Source organism: Salvelinus fontinalis, chromosome 14 (genome assembly GCF_029448725.1).
Source record: "Salvelinus fontinalis isolate EN_2023a chromosome 14, ASM2944872v1, whole genome shotgun sequence".
NCBI classification, from domain to species: domain Eukaryota; kingdom Metazoa; phylum Chordata; class Actinopteri; order Salmoniformes; family Salmonidae; genus Salvelinus; species Salvelinus fontinalis.
Genome location: NC_074678.1, coordinates 21,158,922 through 21,180,393, shown reverse-complemented (window position 1 = coordinate 21,180,393; position 21,472 = coordinate 21,158,922). Strand labels below are relative to the sequence as shown.

At 40.7% G+C, this 21,472-nt stretch overlaps 1 protein-coding gene across 1 annotated transcript; it reads right to left on the bottom strand.

Annotated features, from left to right (window-relative positions):
* Positions 1-17,402: 17,402 nt before the first annotated feature.
* Positions 17,403-19,524, bottom strand: LOC129869602 (regulator of G-protein signaling 5-like). The gene is made up of 4 exons (XM_055944149.1): positions 19,395-19,524; positions 18,972-19,117; positions 18,412-18,578; positions 17,403-18,249 (listed from the first exon to the last, which is right to left on the bottom strand). Exons 1-4 carry the CDS (start codon positions 19,436-19,438, stop codon positions 18,049-18,051), a joined length of 558 nt encoding a protein of 185 aa, XP_055800124.1. The 5' UTR covers positions 19,439-19,524; the 3' UTR covers positions 17,403-18,048.
* Between the last annotated feature and the right edge of the window lie 1,948 nt (positions 19,525-21,472).

The window sequence follows — 21,472 nt, the reverse complement described above, 5'->3', positions numbered from 1 at the left end:
AGCAATTTCCAAACACCTGAAGGTACCACGTTCATCTGTACAAACAATAGTACGCAAGTATAAACACCATCGGACCACGCAGCCGGCATACAACTCAGGAAGGAGACGCGTTCTGTCTCCTAGAGAAGAATATACATTGATGCGAAAAGTACAAATCAATCCCAGAACAACAGCAAAGGACCCTGTGAAGATGTTGGAAGAAACAGGTACAAAATTATCTATATCCACAGTAAAATGAGTCCTATATCGACATAACTTGAAAGGCCGCTAAGCAAGGAAGAAGCCATTGCTCCAAAACTGCCATAAAAAAGCCAGACTACGGTTTGCAACTGCACATGGAGACAAAGATTGTACTTTTTGTAGAAATGTCCTCTGTTCTGATGAAACAAAAATAGAACTGTTTTGGCCATAATGACCATTGTTATGTTTGGAGGAAAAAGGGGGACGTTTGCAAGACGAAGAACACCATCCCAACCATGAAGCACGGGGGTGGCAGCATCATGTTGTGGGGGTGCTTTGCTGCAGGAGAGACTGGTGCACTTCACAAAATAGATGGCATCATGAGGCAGGAAAATTATGTGGATATATTGAAGCAACATCTCAAGACATCAGTCAGGAAGTTAAAGCTTGGTCACAAATAGGTCTTCCAAATGGATATTGACCCCAAGCATACTTCCAAAGTCGTGACAAAATGGCTTAAGGACAACATAGTCAAGGTATTCGAAAGCCTTGACCTCAGTCCTATAGAAAATTTGTGGGCAAAACTGAAAAAGTGTGTGCGAGCAAGGAGGCCTACAAACCTGACTCAGTTACACCAGCTCTGTCAGGAGGAATGGGCCAAAATTCACCCAACTTATTGTGGGAAGCTTGTGGAAGGCTACCCGAAACGTTTGACCCAAGTTAAACAATTTAAAGGGAATGCTACGAAATACTAATTGAGTGTATGTAAACTTCTGACCCACTGGGAATGTGATGAAATAAATCATTCTCTCTGCTATTATTCTGACATTTTACATTCTTAAAATAGTGGTGATCCTAACTGACCTAAGACAGGGAATTTTTACTAGGATTAAATGTCAGGAATTGTGAAAACTGCGTTTAAATGTATTTGGCTAAACTTCTGACTTCAACTGTAATTACGGTATATTTGGTAGCCACTGATGCTGTTTATTGCAGTAGCAATCATGAGCAAGAACCAAAAACCAAGCATACAGGGTAAGAAACAGGAATCGCACCACATGTATTACTTAAAACCTCTAACGCCTCACAAACCCGGATCCGGGAGCACCCCCATCACAAAAGCTGACTAGCATAGCCTAGCCTAAAGTTACAGGGATATCATAAAATAAAATGTTCATGAAATCACAAGTCCAAGACACCAAATGAAAGATACAGATCTTGTGATTCAAGCCATCATCTCTGATTTTTAAAATGTTTTACAGGGAAGACACAATATGTAAATCTATTAGCTAACCACGTTAGCAAAAGACACCACTCTCATACTCCACCATTTTCTTACTGCATCAGTAGCTATCACAAATTCGACCAAATAAAGATATAAATAGCCACTAACCAAGAAACAACCTCATCAGATGACAGTCTGATAACATATTTATTGTATAGCATAGGTTTTGTTAGAAAAATGTGCATATTTCAGGTATAAATCATAGTTTACCATTGCAGCCCCCATCCCAACTCTCACTAAAACGACTAGAATAACTACAGAGACCATCATGTATTAGCTAATTACTCATCATAAAACATTTCTTAAAAATACACAGCGTGCAGCAGATGAAAGACACAGATCTTGTGAATATAGCCAATAATTCAAATTTTCTAAGTGTTTTACAGCGAAAACACAATATAGCGTTATCTTAGCTTACTACAATAGTCAGTCACACAGCAGCATTGATTCAAGGCAAAAATAGCAATAACGTTATAAACCACCAAACGCTATTCATTTTTTCACTAACCTTCTCAGAATTCTTCAGATGACAGTCCTGTAACATCATATTACACAATTCATATAGAGTTGGTTCGAAAATGTGCATATTTAGCCGCACAATTCGTGGTTACACAACGTGATTAGTGGGCAAATAATCAAGCAATCTGTCCTGCGCCATCTTGGAAAGGCACCTTTTCTTATCGAAAGCTATTCATAAACTTGACTAAAAAAATACAGGTTGGACAGCAATTGAAAGACAAATTAGTTCTTAATGCAATCGCTGAGTTAGATTTTTAAAATTAACGTTATTAGACATACAGTGTGCGTTACAGCCAGACTAGTGCCGCAATAATGGCGGACAAATACGTTTACATTTTTCCACATAAATACGGAATAACATCATAAATAGCTCTTACTTTTGGACGAGCTTCCATCAGAATCTTGGCGAAGTGGTCCTTTGTCCAAAAGAATTGTTGCTTGGTTGTAAAACGTCGTGTTCAAATTCGGAAGTAGCAGCTAACAAGTAGTTATAACAAACAGCATGCCCAAAACTTTATACTCAATACTAAGGAAATTCCAAAAATAGCAATATACTCGCATAAACTGATATAACTCGGTTTAAAATAACTTCATTATGATGTTTCTAACACCTATAACGAATTCAATTACAGACGGATATATCTAAGGTCGATAACTGAGCGTTCCAAAATGCCATCCTGAGGTCTTGCTTTGCGTAATGGCGAGCGTTGAAAAGATAGGTCCTCTCGCTCCTTGGCCTTTTATAAACTCTGGGAACTACGCAGAAAGTCCATTCCACTTCTCATTGGTTACTGACATCCAGGGGAAGGCGGGTGCAGTTCATGTCGACCCATAGGATACATACAGAGCTTTAAACTGATCTGAGAGCAGAACCTAGCTTTCAGACCTTCGCAGTTCCTGTCATGGATTTCGCTGCAGAGAGAGTTCTGTTTCACCCACAGACATAATTCCAACGGTTCTAGAAACTAGAGAGTGTTTTCTATCCAATAGTAAGAATAATATGCATATTGTACGAGCAAGAATTCAGTACGAGGCCGTTTAAATTGGGTACACATTTGTGCTATGTCGAAATGGCACTCCCCTAGTGGCAAGAAGTTTAAGGAACCTCAACTTATTTTCCATGTGTTGTTATCAAGGACAAAATGCACTAACGATAATCAGAAGACCTCTACCTCAGTGTCTGATGAAACCGATGTCTCTCCACATAATAATGAGGATGATTATGGCAAAACATTCAATCTGGGCCTGAAGTCTCAATGTGTTTGGTTTAGCAGAAGAAGCATGCAGATCAGACTGCTTGCCCTTAAAGAGGCGAGTTAGAAAACGGCCTGTTACGTTCCCCAGTTTCTGTGTTCTGTTTTGTATTTTAGTGTGTGTTTCAGGAGATGGCTTCCGGAAGTACTCCCCAACCAGCTGATTGGTCTACCCCAGGCTAATTGATGATTGGAGCTGACCCCGCCCCCTCGTCAAGAAGCAGCTGACACTAATCACCATTGCCACCTGAAGATAAAAGCCAGTGTTCTGCCCCAAGAGATTTGGAGTAGAGATTTGGAGTAGAGATTTGGAGTAGAGATTTGGAGTAGAGATTTGGAGTAGAGATTTGGAGTAGAGATTTGGAGTAGAGATTTGGAGTAGAGATTTGGAGTAGAGATTTGGAGTAGAGATTTGGAGTAGAGATTTGGAGATTGAGAGAAAAATTAGATTGTGATATAGTGTTGGTTGTGTATCAGAAAGTGTGGTATGTACTGTTGTTGGTAGCAGTTTTGCTATGTCCTGTGTTTGTGAGTGTTTGTGAAATCGTTAATAATTACTCTGTTTCGTTTGTTCCCGGGGGGGGAAGGAGAAGGCACTTTGGGAGTGCTTAGGCAAGAGGCCCGAGGGCATACATGTAGCCGTAGTATATTTACTGTCTAGGCACACGAGGTAAGACCTGGGCGGACCACCCCCTGTATTTTGGTTAGGGCACCAGGCGGTGTTAAGTTAGGTAAGTTAAGTGGGTAGGCAGGTTAGATAGGAGAGGGGGAACTTTGATATTTACTTTCCAGCCCCTTTTCCCCATATTACCGTGTAAGAAAATAAATTTGAGTAAACGGTAAATTCTGCTTTTGTGTCATCCTTACTCGCACCTACAGTCCATACCTCTTGCACTTCAGGGAGTTGAGTTGTAGCAGGGAGTTGCGTTCCCTCTTCTCAGAGGCGTGCGTAACACGGCCAAACCAAACTAAAGTTATAATGGAAAATGGCTGCAGTCTGAGGTGACCACTTGTGTGATCTTGGAGATGGCGAGGGGAACGGAAGGCTGAGTTGTGCTTGTGTAACATCCCCTTTGTGGAATTTTAAATACCCTGTAGCCTATGGAGCTCACTGTAATCTATAGTGTTTGGCTGGCTGACAGGGAGAGGAGAGGGGGTTCACACAGAGGAACACATCTAACAGAGATTTGACTAAATTGACTGTGTGGGCCAGAACTGCATACTTTTTGGACTATTGTAGGTCAGATAAGATCTGAGGTATTGAGCAAAATTATATTTTCACAGGAGAGATTTCACCCTTTGTTGGGCCTGCAAGACTTGAACACATTTGATGTAGTCTCTTGTTATTCTCCCTATTATAGAGATGTACAGTACTATAGCTATCAAAGCTAAAAAGCCAGATTATCCTCTCAATATATTGTCTTGATTACCAGGACCTCTTGTGTAGAAATATGTCAAGCATTCCCTGGTATCAGAATTGAGCAGATTAGGCCTGATTGTTAATTTTCTCAGTCCTATGTGAGTTAAAGTGAAACATGGAGCAACATGCAAAGCATGCTGAGATTAATTTCAGAAAGCTAAACAACAACAAATAACCTGCTTGTTTTGTGCAGTCTCCCAGAAAGCATCACTCTGTTTCTTACTTCATATTCATCACTATGTTCCTCATCAAGGGTGCCTCTATTCAGAGGAAACAGAATGTTCTCAGGGGAGCGCAGAAGGGATTTCTCACCCAGGTACAGAGTGCAGAGGAGGGGAATAAAAGCAGAGAACGTGAAGGTGGAGGCTCTATCAGAGTGTTAGTTGATCTTAGAGAGGAGAGGCCAAGTCAAAGCTTTGCTGAGGTCACAGCAGTCCAGTCTCCTACCACTCTTCATCTAACACAGAGCCCGTGGATTGAGATAAGGTTAGCCAACACGTTCAGGTTAACAAAAATTAAATACACATTTTCTTGAATTAGCTATAGACAATTTTTATAGAAGGTTTTTACATTTCTGATGTTGTGAGTGGAACATATCTGTGATGAACAGGCACTCAGGAAGTCATACATATTTGAGGATATTTGAGTATTTTCTTTGTCTTATGGTGAGTTGAATGAAATAACAGAGAAATGGCCTATGAGATGGTCTCTCTGTGATCCACAGAGGATAGAGCATCTAAACCCCATGGAGACCAAGGTCAGGGGATAGCACAGTTTTCCCTTTCCGTTAGGGACACGCAACAAAACATTTCCCACGCTTCGAGTGTAACATGCAGTTGCGTATCTCTCTTTTTCTCTTGCTCCTTCTCTCACACCCTCTCTCTCTATCCTCCCTAGTTGAGGTTAGATGTAACCACATTGGATCTACATTTAACCTCAGAAGTATTTAAACTCAAGGGACATCAACGGACCCCCCCCCCTCTCCAAAAATCCCTCCCTAGCAGTTATTGGAAAATATGGACCCTCTCTCCCTCCCTCTCTCCATCTCCCCCAAAATCTCTTTCTCATAACTTATGATAACATACTGTATGTCACCCTGCCAAAATATTATGGAAAGTACAGTATTTGTTGGGGGTTAGAGAGTGTTGGGAGGACGATGGCCTCAGGGCTTGGGATGTGAACATTCAGACGTTTCAACCATGACCACAGGTGGAAGAGGACAAAATCTAATTTTGTTGGTCACATACACATATTTAGCAGATGCTATTGCAGGTGTAGCGAAATGTTTGTAAACAACTGTAGCTTAGTCTGATAAGTTCCTAGCCCAGGTGTATTTATTTACTAGCCCTTAAATAAAATAAAAACATTTAAATGTTGGCTGGAAAGCATTCTTTTTTTGTACATTTCCCCCCCAGTCTATTAGGGGGGAAACAGAACTGGGCTTAATGCTTCTGTTATATTTAGAAGCCTAGTACATCCACTGGTGGTTCCCTCATAGAACTACCGCGGAGAACGTGGAGAAGTGGAGTGGAGAGTGGAGAACGACTGCCCCCTATCATTGAAGCCATGTAAGTTCAAGACCAACCGCTTACTGCAGGCGTTGCATTCAGAAAACAGGATCCCCCCATTATAGTGAATGAAAAAATGGCAATCTTTGTTTATATAAAAACATGTGTCCAAGACAATCATGGTACCAATAATTGCTTCTACTACACCAGATGTATGTCCTTGAACCGATTATCTAAAAATCACACAGAAGAAGTTATGAGGATAATTGACTTGCCAATGGCAGCCTGCAGTACCCCGGTTGGCCTTCAACTGGAGTTATTCAATAAGAGGGGCAGCACTGAGCTAGCCTGGAATGTCACCTCCTGGAGTAGCTCAATCTGCGCATTTTATGTCTCCATGAGAAGCCATCTTAACCAACTTCCTTTGGCTTCAATGCACTAGTGAGTCTTCACATAGGAATGAATGGTGTCACGTGATTGATGGCGTTGTCCATTCATATATACAGACTACAAGTTATTTCTCCCTCGCCCATTCAAATAAACATACATTTATTTTACTAGTTTTACACCCATCTGCAGGAGAATGGTCAGCGTCTCCTGTTACCTGACCACCTTGAGTGACCAAAAATTAAGGAAAGCTTTGACTATGTCCAGACTATGTACAGTGAGCATAGCCTTGTTGTTGAGAGAGGCCGCTGTAGGCAGACCTGGCTCTCAAGAGAAGACAGGCAATGTGCACACTGCCCACAAGATACATAAATACAATTTTGATAAACTACCATATCTATTGGGTCGGCTATTCCCAAACTGGGGAATGCGCAATGCCATCAGGGGTACGCCAAATAAAAATGTGATTCACATTTTAAAACTGTCCATTTAGATTTTCCATCAGGGCTATACATTTGGGTGATGTTTTTTTTGCCAAAAATAATATTAAACCATCTAGTGTTCAGCGAAATAACAACACAATGTCAAATACAGGTAGCCTAGTCAAATAATTAATTAATAAGACATAGTGGAGTGGTAACGCGCGCGCAGGCAGTTGCTCCCGACCCCAGTTGGGTACACTGCAGCATCCACTGAGAGGCTCTTGCTGCCAAGGGAATGCCTGACAGCTTGAAACACGTTTTGGACACCACAGTGAAAATGGTTAACTTTGTTAAAGCAAGGCCCCTGAACTCTCGTGTATTTTCTGCAATATGCAATGATATGGGCAGCGACCACGTAACGCTTTTACAATGGGCAATGGTTATCAATGGGCAAAGTTTTGACACGTATTTTTGAATTGAGAGACGAGCTTAGTTTTCTTTACTGACCATAATTTTCACTTGTCTGACTGCTTGCATGATGACGAGTTTCTCACACGACTGGCTTATCTGGGTGATGTTTTTTCTCTCCTGAATGATCTGAATCTAGGATTACAGGGATTCTCTACAACTATATTCACTGTGTGGGACACAATTGAGGCTATGATTAAGAAGTTGGCGCTCTTCTCTGTCTGCATTAACAAGGACAACACACAGGTCTTCCCATCATTGTATATATTTTGTGTGCAAATGAACTCAAGCTTACGTACAATGTCAAATGTGATATAGCGAAGCACCTGAGTGAGTTGGGTGCGCAATTACGCAGGTACTTTCTAAATGGACGACCTAAACAACTGGATTCGTTATCCCTTTCATGCCCTGCCTCCAGTCCACTTACCAATATCTGAACAAGAGAGCCTCATCTAAATTGCAACAAGCGGTTCTGTGAAAATTGAAATTAATCAAAAGCCGCTGCCAGATTTCTGGATAGGGCTGTGCTCAGAGTATCCTGCCAAGGGCAAATTGTGCTGTTAAGACACTGATGGCCTTTGCAACCACTTACCTTTGTGAAAATGGATTCTCGGCCCTCACTAGCATGAAAATTAAATACAGGCATAGACTGCTTGTAGAACATGATTTAAGATTGAGACTCTCTCCAATAACACTCAACATTGCAGAGGTATGTGCATCCTTTCAAGCACACCCTTCTCATTAACCTATTCACAATTTTTGATGAACAAATAAGGTTTTATATGTAAGATGGCTAAATAAAGAGCAAAATGAATGATTATAATTATCTTATTATTTGTGCCCTGGTCCTATAAGTGCTCTTTGTCACTTCCCACGAGCCGGGTTGTGACAAAAACTCACACTCATTCTTATGTTTAATAAATGTATCGTATTGTGTGTGTGTGGCAGGCTTACAATGATGTCAAAAAATAACATTTGAGAGTGCTCTGAACCTGGTGCTAGAGGGGGTATGCAGCTGGAGGTTGAATGTTTGAAGGGGTACGAGAATATACAATGTTTGGGAACCACTATATTGGGTGAAATACCACAGTGTGCGAACAGAGCAGCAAGATTTGTGATCTGTTGCCCCTAGAAAAGAGCAACTGGTGAAGAACAAACACCATTGTAAATACAACCCGGATTTATGTTTATTTATTTGCACATCGTTACAACACTGTACATAGCCATAATGACATTTTAAATGTCTCTTATTCTTTTGAAACTTGTGTTTAATGTTTACTGTTCCTTTTTGAGTGTTTTATTTCACTTTTGTTTATTATCTGTTTTACTTGCTTTGGCAATGTAAACATGTTTCCCATGCCAATAAAGCCCTTTGAATTGAAAGGATGTTGTGCTGTATCAGTTTATTCCCACATGGTGGCAGTACCCTCCTGTGAATGTTATCCCAGTGGTCGACCTCATGCAGGGGGCTCTTGGTTACATACACTACACAACCAAAAGTATGTGTACACCTGCTCATCAGACATCTCATTCCAAATCATGGGCATCCCCCTTTGCTGCTATAACAGCCTCCACTTTTCTGGGAAGGAATTCCACTAGATGTTGGAACATTGCTGAGGAGACTTGCTTCAATTCAGCCACGAGCATTAGTGAGGTTGGGAATTGATGCTCGGCAATTAGGCCTGGCTCGCACTCAGCATTCAAATTCATCCCAAACGTGTTTGATGGGGTTGAGGTCAAGGCTGTGTGCAGGCCAGTCAAGTTCTTTCGCACCGATCTCAACAAACCATTTCTGTATGGACCTCACTTTGTACACAGGGGCATTGTCATGCTGAAACAGGAAAGGGCCTTGCCCAAACTGTTGCCACAAAGTTGGGAGCACAGAATCATCTAGAATGTCATTGTATACTGTAGCGTTAAGATTTCACTTCACTGGGAACTAAGGGGCCTATCCCGAACCATGAAAAAAAGCCCCAGACCATTATTCCTCCTCCACCAAACTTTACAGTTGGCACTATTCATTGGGGCAGGTAGCGTTCTCCTGGCATCCTCCAAACCCAGATTTGTCAGTCGAACTGCCAGATGGTGAAGCGTGATTCGTCTTAGGCTTGTGTGCGGCTGCTCGGCCATGGAAACCCATTTCATGAAGCTCCCTACGAACAGTTATTGTGCTGACGTTGCTTCCAGAGGAAGTTTGGAACTCGGTAGTATTGGTATTTTTGTATTTATTATGGATCCCCATTAGCTGCCAAAGCAGCAGCTACTCTTCCTGGGGTCCAGCAAAATTAAGGCAATTGATACAATTTTAAAACATTACAATACATTCACAGATTTCACAACACACTGTGTTCCCTCAGGCCCCTACCCCACCACTACCACATATCTACAGTACTAATTCCATGTGTATGTCTCGTGCGTATGTTATCGTATGTGTGTGTGTGTGTGTGTGTATGCATGAGTCTGTGCCAATGTTTGTGTTGCTTCACAGTCCCCACTGTTCAATAAGGTGTTTTTTAATAGTTTTTTAAATCAAATTTTACTGCTTGCGTCAGTTACTTGATGTGGAATAGAGTTCCATGTACTGTAGTCATGGCTCTATGTAATATTGTGTACCTCCCATAGTCTGTTCTGGACTTGGGGACTGTGAAGAGACCTCTTGTGGCATGTATTGTGGGGTATGCATGGGAGTCCGAGCTGTGTGCCAGTAGTTTAGACAGACAGCTCGGTGCATTCAACATGTCAATACCTCTCATAAATAAAAGTAGTGATGAAGTCAATCTCTCCTCCATTTTGAGCCAGAGATTGACATGCATATTATTAATATTAGCTCTTTGTGTACATCCAAGGGCCAGCCGTGCTGCCCTGTTCTGAGCCAATAGCAATTTTCCTAAGTCCTTTTTTGTGGCACCTGACCACACGACAGTAGTCAAGGTGCGACACAACTAGGGCCTGTAGGACCTGCCGTGTTGATAAGAAGGCAGAGCATCACCTTATTATAGACAGACTTCTCCCCATTTTAGCTACTACTGCATCAATATCTTTTGACCATGACAGTTTACAATCTAGTGTTACTCCAAGCAGTTTAGTCATCTCAACTTGCTCAATTTCCACATTATTTAATAATAATAATACAAAAGCGAAAGAAAAGCAATGTTTCAGGGTTGTTAGACGTGAGAAAAATATAATCATGTTGTATTCTCTCCAAACATAATAGCATTGCAAGGTATTTAAAATTGTGTAATATGATTGGAAATGTCCATTACCAGACAAACAAAATCAGAGTCAAAACATTTAGCCAATAGATGTTTCCCCTTAAAATAAGCTATAACCCAACCAACATTTACCATGTTGGGCCCATGAGGGAAAACCAACAGAGACCCAGAAAGTTTTGTCCTTAGTATCCACATGTGGTTGCCATGTTGGACTATATGTGAGTTCATTTTGGGCTTCTTGAGGGACTCCAGGGGACAAATGTGCTTTCACCCACAGGGGCCCCAAGTTAAGCCTACAATGGGTTGAAGAAGGGTTTTAACATGTGGCCCCCAAATAGGATAACCACTTAGGACCCAAAAAGTTGCCTTCAGTATCCATGTTGGCCCCACATGTGGTTGCCATGCTGGGCTTTATGTGGGTTAATGTTGAGCTTCATAAGTTGCCCAAGTGGTTTATCCAAATGGGTTACGTTTTACTTAACTAGGCAAGTCAGTTAAAAACAATTCTTATTTACAATGACAGCCTACCACGGCCAAACCCAGACAATGTTGGGCCAATTGTGTGCCGCCCTATGGGGCTCCCAATCACAGCCGGTTGTGATACAGCCTGGAATCAAACCAGGGTCTGTAGTGACGCCTCTAGCACTGAGATGCAGTGCCTTAGACCACTGCGCCACTCGGGAGCCCCAATAGGTGTGTAGTGAGACCTACAGTATATGGGCAATAGGTAGGCTGTGAATGTGATTTTCAATTGGGCTGCCCACCTGGGACCAACCTGGGTTTGATCTCAGTCTCCACGTAGGCCCGAGATGCTGCTGCCCAAGCACGCTTTCTTAATAAGAGATGACTAAAGCAGTTCTTTGTAAAATATATAAATGTTTATTTATAGCACATGCTCAGATCAAATGCAATGCAGGAACTCTGAGTAAAGCGATAGCTCAATCAAAATTACAAAATGTACACATTGGTTTCCTCACCCTGTATACAATCCCAAAAATGTGCATGTCAGTAGTGAAGTTCTCAAGCTAGAGGACTTTCAGTACACCAGTGTTCCGCAATCCTGGTCCCAAGGGGTGCACATTTTAGTTTTTGCCCTTGCATTCACATGCCTTATTCAATTCAAAGGCTTGATGATGAGTTGCTTAGTGAAGGGAAGTGTGTGAGTGTTAGGGCAAAAAACATTCATGTGCACCACTTTGGGTCCCTAGGACCAGGATTGGGGAAACACTGCAGTACAAAGCAAGAAGTGTGATGCAAATCATATAGAACAATCATTTTGGTAATTTGCATCATCACACTTTTTGCCCTGTACTGAAAGTAGTCTATCATGATTGCTAACATGCAACATTTTTGGTCATGTATTAACAGTGGACTGATAAAATAGTACAATAGTTTTATGTTGCTGTTGTAAAACATCCCTTTCATAGCACCTACCACTCCATTCAGGAAAGCTGTCAAAAAACTTTTGCTCCATCGCCTCCACATTTATGATAGTATTCATAGGGAAATCCGCCCCTCGAGCAGTGCTGCTGTTGGTGTATTACCACAGTTAGGTCCTGACTCTTCTTCATCCATGTCTGAGTGTCTGCAGATCAGAAGTCTCCTCTGCCTTTTTAAGTTTGATCCAGGCCTGTTCATAGGTAGCTGTGAAAAGAAAACATTACCTATTTAAAGGTTACTGATCTAGTGCAACATTTCAGTCTTTATCTAAGAGCTCTAAATGGTCATCTTAGCTGGTACTGTAGCTAGTTGGGTTAACCTTTTGGCCAGACATGGATAGGCCCATGTGGGCTACATGTGCCCCTTTGGCTGCATTTACACAGGCAGCCCAATTCAGTTTCTTCTTTCCACTAATTGGTCTTTTGGCCAATCAGATCAGCTCTTTTGCCAATAATTGGGCAACAGATCTGAATTGGGCTCCCTGTGTAAACGCAGCCAAAATAACCCTTTACCACTTATTTGCTTATGATTATATAATCTTAATATTTTTGACCATTGAGAATTCAGAATCAATTCCAAAATCAAATCTAATTTCAACTTTTGTAATCAGCCTGTTTTAACAAGCTGAGTTTAGCCAGCTCAATAATTTAACATGATATTTATTTTAGTTAGTGTAGGAGGCAAAGTTTCTAATTTCAGTTTTGGGTTCGTTTTATTCTTTTTATTTTTTTTACAAAAAAATACTTCAGAGTCCTTAAATCGATTCCACACAAAAAGGACTTGATTCCTTAAAAATAATAAATTCCCAACAAATTATAGCATGTGAACCGTGAACAATTCATCAGCATTGTGCAACCAAAATGGCTGCTGCCATTTAATACAGTCCTGTCCAATTGTATTTGCCTTGGTACAAACATGGCTTGGACCGAGTCGGCCAACAGTAGATTAATACAGCGAGGGCCGTATAATTAGCTACTGAGAAATGTTCACTCACAAAGAACGACAAAATCAACTCCGAGTAGTTCAAAAACGAGTTTTTCGTTTACTACTAATGCACGCTTGTTCAGCAAGCAAACCATGTTAAAGTTTAAAGTTAGGTCCAATGTAAAACAAGCTAACTAACCAATGTTAACTAGATAATTAAACAAAGCCGGCTATAGCACAGATAGATGAGACAGACATTTCACTGGATGTATAAATGTGAGACATCCGGTTGGCGTTTCCTCTCACTACCAAATATGGAAGCCCAGTAGCCGGCAGTGATAGAAGATTGAGCTAGATGGATTTTGGCAACATTCTGCACATTTTCTCATAAATTATGGTCCCGTGTAGCTCAGTTGAAGCTGATTCACAGGAGTAACTTATTATTAGTGGGAAAACTTGCAAATAAATGTACGTATTTTTTTGTGAATTACCTAGCCAGATATCTACTTGGGACAAGCAGGGTGGGTATAATTTGTGGAACTTTCCAACAGGAATCTGTTCCAAAAACTTCGTAAATGACAAGGTTGCCAACAAACAACGCATACAAAGTAGCATGATCAATTCAACTAGCTGACGAATAGGCATCAACTCACCACGTAGCTTGTTCTTGATAGTTGTCCATAGGCTACCAGAGTGAGGACAGACATTTTCAGGGAATAAACGTGGTGAATGAAAAACTGAATTAAATAGCCCTCTCACTACCTGGTATCTCATTCTGCCGCTATACAACTTTGTATGCGTTGTTTGTTGACAACCTTGTCATTTACGAAGTTTTTGGAACAGATTCCTGTTGGAAAGTTCCACAAATTATACCCACCCTGCTTGTCCCAAGTAGATATCTGGCTAGGTAATTCACAAAAAAATACGTACATTTATTTGCAAGTTTTCCCACTAATAATAAGTTACTCCTGTGAATCAGCTTTTTTTCACGATAGAAACATATCTCATCAACAAATACCTTGTTTACTGCCAAATGGAAGGGTGTTACATCCTTTTTCCAGTTTCCAACAGACGTTGAAATGTATGCAATAAACAATGAGAAGATGCATTTGGAGTAATTATTGCATGGTAAGTCACGCGTCCTTGGCTGTGTAATCAGTAATGTGCTGTATCTATGACTACCCATCGAATCAATCGCCAAAGCAATGATCACTGATAGATAAAACATGCTAGCTACCAGTAATGAAACACATTTATAGCTGGGTTTATCACAACTAGCATGAGGCAGCATGGCTAGCTAACGTTAGTTTACCAATGTGCCCAGCCATATTACTATGCTGTAATGAAACAGGGAGGAACCCATCTGACTGACTTCTGATAGACCAATAAACGCGACATTGAAAAACCCTTCTCGACACTTGATCCCACCTACTCGGCTCACTTGCCTTCCATTGAAAACGACAGGATGTAGTCTATCGTTTGTGCGTGACTGACACAGCTATCTAGCTAACTCGACAACACACGTCAATTCGCTCAACAACAAGGCTAGCTAGCTAACTCAACAACAAGGTGACTCAGAGTGAAGTTGCTAGCTAGCCATTGTATTTCAGCCCGTCTTGGGTTAGCTAACGTTACCAAATAGCGTTAACTAGCAACCATGCCAAACATTAACTAGCTAATGATAGCCATAAAGATTCTGCAGTCAGGCAGCAGCAGAAGATACAAAAAATGATTAGCTTACAACACAAGCAAATATTACATTTAGTCAGTTCCACATACCGGTCGAATAACAAGATTTCCACCTCCCGTTGTGTTGCCTGGACATCTCCAACGTTTAGCGCTTGAATTAGAAATTCCGTATTGTGCCCAATATTGTGTGAGCGTATGCGTCCCAGAGACAACCTCTGACCATATTCACGCCAGATAACCCACTTTACAACCCATTTACAAATGGTAAAGGACCCATTTGGGACCTATGTTGCCCACATGGGTTTGCCTCTGTGTGACCAAACTGGTTAACCCGACTAGGTTCCAATCATAATTCCTGAAAAAATAACACCAGATGACTATAAAATATATTTTTGAGGCCCATTTCTGGCCCAAAATATTAACCCAACTGGGTACCGGCTAAGATCATCATTAAACCTTTTACTGCAGTGGGCTAAATCAGGGTCACACAGAGTGTTTATTTGTAGTCTTAAACAAATCTACTTTGAAACAAAAATATACACCTCACACACATGGTTATGGTCTTAAAAAAGAAGACACCTGTACCATGTCAGATATAGAGCTCAGTTTTTATATTTGTTACTTTTACCTTCAAGGTCAAACAACCATTATCTCTGGTTTGGAACATTGCTTTCCCAGTCAGAACATTGCCTGGTGCTCCACTAAAGGGAATTTACATCTGTGAGTCCATGCTGAAGAGGCTTCATCAAAATAGTCTGGAGTACCCCTCTTCAGTATCCCAAATGCATTGAACATCTCTCAGCATTTGCCTACAAACGAGCTTTATTGATACTCCTCGGCTGGGACTAATGGAAATTTTGTTCCAAATAAGATCAGATCTAATTTAAATAAAAATTCAGCATCTCTGAGTTCCACCTGCGCTAGGTCCACTCCTCACTGATGACATTTAAATAACCATGACTTGGACACTTGTCATTAAGACATTGGCTGATTAAAAGACATCTTCAAAATTACATTTTCTAAATCAGATAATTATTCTTATCACATTTGTAGTGGGTACTATGCAATATTGTGTAGTCTACCAACAAAGTCATTACTTGAATAGTTACCATGCACTTAGTTACATTGCATGTATTAGTGACAGAACTTTAAAAGTGTTAACTCAACATTATCTAAATGAAGTCATACAACTGGTTTTACATAATCTCTCCAGGATTATGAACCATTGTGAATATGTTAGATGACTGACGTGGTTGTAGCAGCTGAGGAGTGTCAATAAAGCTAGTTCGGTAGGCATATGATATATGCTGAGAACTGTTCTGCCACAATGCTAGTTTGATTTATATCATTGGTTGCAAATATAGATGACTTGATCAAACAATAATAACTAACAAGGCTTTATGACTCTATATTACGTAGATGCTCTCACACTATCTCTCTTTTATTTCCTGTTTCCAAGAACTAGCTTCCAGTTCACACCATATGAAACAAAAGCTCAGATAGTCTACACAATGCACATACAATGCACAGTTATTAGCTGGCAGGAACATTTGGTGTTCCTGGTGATTTGGAATACATCCCAAAACGGTTGCCTTGGTGACCCAATTAGTGTAAAGTTAATATCACTGCCGATTGGTTTTAATGAAAATAATCACAGCCTCATAATAATCATAGTAATGATAGAGTATGAGCAAACATGTTCTATCATCATCCGGAGATGACCGTTGTATTGCATGTCTGATATCCTGTTACACTGAAATGGATGTTGTCTAGCTTCGTAAGGAGAGGCTGTGATCGGTATTATGAATAGTAAATATATAGAAAATGCATAGCTAAATTACATATTTTGTGCTACTTAGTTATTAACTACAGTATATAGTGAACATTTTATTAAATGGCACGTTACCAGTGTTGTACTACGCAGGCATAATCATGTACTGATCACCACGGTTGGGTAGGTTACTTTATAAATGTAATCCGTTATAGCTACTACTGTAGTTACCTGTCCAAAATTGTAATCAGAACCATAACTTTTGGATTAGCCAAATTTAGTAACGTAATCTGATTACTTTCAGTTCCTTTTGGATTACTTTCCGTCTAAGAAGTATTAGAAGAAGACTAAAAGGATCCATCAAACACATTTGATGTGTCATCACAGTGATCTGAATTGTGGTCAGACTCGCTGAGGTGGAGCAAACTTAAACTTGTGCCTTTTGTAGGGTGGCAAGTAGCCTAGCGGTTAGAGCATTGGGCAAGTAACCGAAAAGTTGCTGGTTTGAATACCTGAGCCAACGATATTAAAAATCTGTTTATGTGCCTTTGAGCAAGGCACATAAGCCTCATTTTCTACAGGGGTGCAGTACAACCATGGCTGACCCTGTAAAACAACAACCTATGTGGTGTATGTGACAATAAAGCACAATTTATTTTCAATGCTGAATGGAATGTCATTGAGAAAACATAAAGGTGTTAATGTATTTTTTCCCGCATACGTTACCAGCAAAATTATCTGTAATATGATTACCATAATTTTGCTGGTAACGCAACTGATTACAGTTACCGTTTGTTTGTAATCAGATTACTCCCCAACTGCTGATCACAACCTACTATTCAGTTACCTCATCAATATAGTGAACTGACTCAAAAGTGATATGTGAAGTGATATTAGAATAAAATATAAAAGAGAAATACACTGTTTTAATATTGTGGTTTTGTTTTTTATTCAAATAACTTATAATTTTTTACAGTAAAAAACATCACAAATCAGATAACAGTAGAAATATATTGCACAGTTTTTCATCATTTGTTGGTCTTGTCAAACAAAATATTTAACACAGAGACAACAGAACAGAGTAGAAACAAATCAATAGAATAAATACTCAGTTCCCATAAGCATTAAAAAAACATGTAGAAAACATGCCTAGTCATGAACACAGTGTTAGACATTGATGCAGTAGACTGGGACACTGTAACAGTGTGTCTTTGATTGCAAATGTCCAACTTGTCAATGCACCCTTCCTTCAGCCCACTCTGTGTCTCTGTACATTCACTGATGATAGTCGACATCATGTGTTGATATTGCCATCACAGTTCTTGTTCAAGTTTCAACTTCCGTCCTCATGGGGTATCACTTTTCTCTTTCTCTCCTTCAGAGCTTTATGGTGATTGACTCTCATCATCTTTCAGAGTAGCTGGCACCAGAACCTCTGGTTCATGACGAGACAGTCGTCCATCTGTACAATTCCCGTCTTGAGGCTTCACGCACGGTCAATGCTCAAGGGCGATGCATTCCTTTTCTATTTAAAATTTTAGACGACCACAGTAGGTCCTTTATTACTAATTCACGCCTTCTTGGAGATGGATGTGCACTTGGCACGGAGCTGGCTGATCAGGTCTTTGTAAGCCGGAGAACGAAGGAAGCGAGGGTAGCAGTCCTTGGCCATGAGAAGGTAGATCCTATGCTGGGCCATGTCGAAACAGGATGTAGATGGATCTTTCAGGTTGGCCCTGGTGATGTCACGAGTTTCATGGTCAATGTTCACCTGGAGAGAGAGAATGGAGAGAGGGAGGTTAGTCATCTGCTGCAGTCTGAATGAAGGTTTTTTAATATCACTTTTGAGTTATAATTAAGATTATTGAACGTGGGATGCTATGGAAATTCCAGAGGTCAGGGAGAGTAAAGTAAGCTGTTGAGGGATGCATACCTCTCGGGGTGCGTCGGTGCAGATGAACTCATCGTAGATTCTCTGGGCTTTCACCGCCAGCTTGGCAGCAGACTTAGTGCTCCTGAAGTCCTCACAGGCAACGTAGAACGCAATGTTCTCCTCACTGAACTCTGACACCAGGAAAGCTGTAAAGGCCATCAGTCCATCTGATAGAGAAAGAGAGAGAGAGATTCATATTGGTACAGTGCAATAACAATGATGCTGTGCAGTGGGCTATCCTAGCATCTGTGTCCTTGCATTATCTGCTGTGTTTGTCTAGACACGTGTATGCATGTGTCTATATCTTGTGGAATAGCCACCAGCACAGTGCCAGCACGTGTGTTCTAATCTACAGTAGCGGCTGTGTGATGTGGTGAGGATCAAGTCTTCTCTTATCTTCGTAATTAGCAAGCTCCCAGTAATACTGGGGCTAAAATCTGGGGCTAAAATTGTACAAAATGTCCCACTCTAATCTTAAAGGATTATTTATGTTGGAACTAGGCTAATCGTGTATATGTTTTCATGTGTTTTTGCAGTGTCTTCAGAGTAAGGTTACTTACGTTTATTGGACAACAGCTTTTCGAAAGACTCTTTCCACCTCATGCATTGTTCCAGAGTAGGTCTAGTTTTGCCTATTTTGCAGCTTGCTAGACTCCAGTCGGGTTTTTGCAGAAAGCTGCCCAGCTTTGCTTTTAGTTCCTTGGCCCTAGAGAGAGAGAATAACATCATAGGTTAGATAAATACTCCACAAGTCCTTGAATTGTGTCCTTGTTCAGCACAATATTTTGCTACAAAATAGTCACACAAAAATCTAGACACGTTACCGCGCTACAAGGTCTAAATTTAGAATCTACCAAAACCGCCTTCACTTTCACCATTACAGAAGCTACAACACCCAATAAGTATCCCCTTTAATCCTCTAATCCAAATGCCAGAGACAGCAACAGTAAACCTGTGGATGGTAAAAAAATGGTTCTATATACCTTTCCAGGCAGGTGGTAGGCAGTAATGCTAGTCCTTTGCACATAGTTGCTGTGGATGGTAGAGAGCGATAGCAAGATAGGTAGATGTGTAGCAGCTGAACTGATATCAACAGAGTGTGTCTGCAGTGAGGGAGCAGAGAGCTTTTATCCTCCAGCCTGCGACTCATCATCAGCCTGCTCAGCCAATGACACGGCCTGAGGACTCTGCGTGTGTGTGTGTGTGTGTGTGTGTGTGTGTGTGTGTGTGTGTGTGTGTGTGTGTGTGTGTGTGTGTGTGTGTGTGTGTGTGTGTGTGTGTGTGTGTGTGTGTGTGTGAGAGAGAGAGAGATATAGGGAGAGAGAGATAGGGAAGGAGGAAAAGGAATAGGAAGGAAGGAGAGAGAACGAGAGAGGGATAGAGAGGAGAAAGGGGGCGAGAGATGGAGGGTGGGTGAAGCTGGGAAATGACTGTGTGACCTAATGATTAAAGCTTCTGATATTGTTTTATACATTTTTTTCGACATCCCTGAAATCACACATGTCCTTCATGTTGTTTGTTTTCTTTCTGCTCCCTGAAAACATGTTATTGTCTAATTGGACAAAATGAATCTCCCACTTACATGGGCCAGTGGGTATTTGTGTGTGTGTGTCCATTTCAGGGTGTGTGTGCATCCATTCACGTGTGTGCGTACATGTGTTCAGTTCATGTGTGTATGTGTGGCAGTGCTTACTAACCATAAGGAAGAGGTGCCAACATGTGCACTGTTATATCCGCCACCTGTTGGATGTCAGCACAATTATTATGCTCTTCCTTAGTCTGCTGTATTTTTGTTAACCTTGACTGGGCAAAGTCTGGGGCTGCTGTTTTGTCTGCTGTTAATGATCACTGCTTGGACACAAACACCCAGGAGATAACAGGGGAGATAAGATGAGAATACAGTAATAATACTACATCTTACAACGGTAGGAATTACCCCTCAACAAAGATGATCTCATAGATATAAAAAGTCCAGGGCCTGTTTCAGGGAAGGAAATGTGGTTTGATTATTATGTAAAGTTTAATTCTCATTACAACATTCGATTGGATATACTGTACCAGTAAAAAGTTTGGACACACCTACTCACCTACTCATTTACTATTTTCTACATTGTAGAATATAGTGAAGACATCTAAACTATGAAATAACACACATGGAATCATGTAGTAACCACAAAAGTGTTAAACAAATCAAAATATATGTTATATTTGAGATTCTTGAATGTAGTCACCCTTTGCCTTGATTACAGCTTAGCACACTTTTGGAGTCAACATGGGCCAGCATCCCTGTGGAATGCTTTAAATACCTTTTAGAGTCCATGCCCTGATGAATTGAGGCTGTTCTGAGGGCAAAAGGGAGTTCAACTCAATATTAGGAAGGTGCTCTTGATGTTTTGTAAACTGAGTGTACAGTATATACAAACAGTATTAATGATAATAATGCAAACACATACTACAATGAAACAGAAATACCTTGTTTTGAGCCCTTTTTCAATCAACTCAGGTGAAAAGAGTTCAGAAACATTCAAACCAAACAACATCTCTACAAAGCATCTCTGCCTTCATAGTTGCTTGTAGACACGGTTAGAAAAAAAGGTGCTAAGTAGAACTATATACGGTTCTTCTGTTTGTTCCCATAGTAGAAGCCTTTTTGGTGCTAGGTAGAACCCTTTCGGGAGGAATTTCGGGAGGGATTTCAGGAGTGGGGGGGGGGGGTGGGGGGGTCTTTACTAAGCATACCATGGATCATTTTGCTATTTGATTTTTTAATTTTTGGACCCCTGTAGGTATCAATTTTTCTTACTTTCTTATTTGAGTAAACATTTAATTTGGCCTTACTGCTATTAGCCCATAGAAACACATTGAATAACATATTTAGACATGGCAAACAGATAGTCAAAAAATAGATCAGAAAGAAGTTTGTGTGGAAGTGTCTCTCCTATATCTGAGCGATATAAGTCAGGAAACAGACTGAGAAGTTTTGGCATGGATCCTCAGATCCTCAAAAGATTCTACAGCTGAACCATCGAGAGCATCCTGACTGGTTGCATCACTGCCTGGT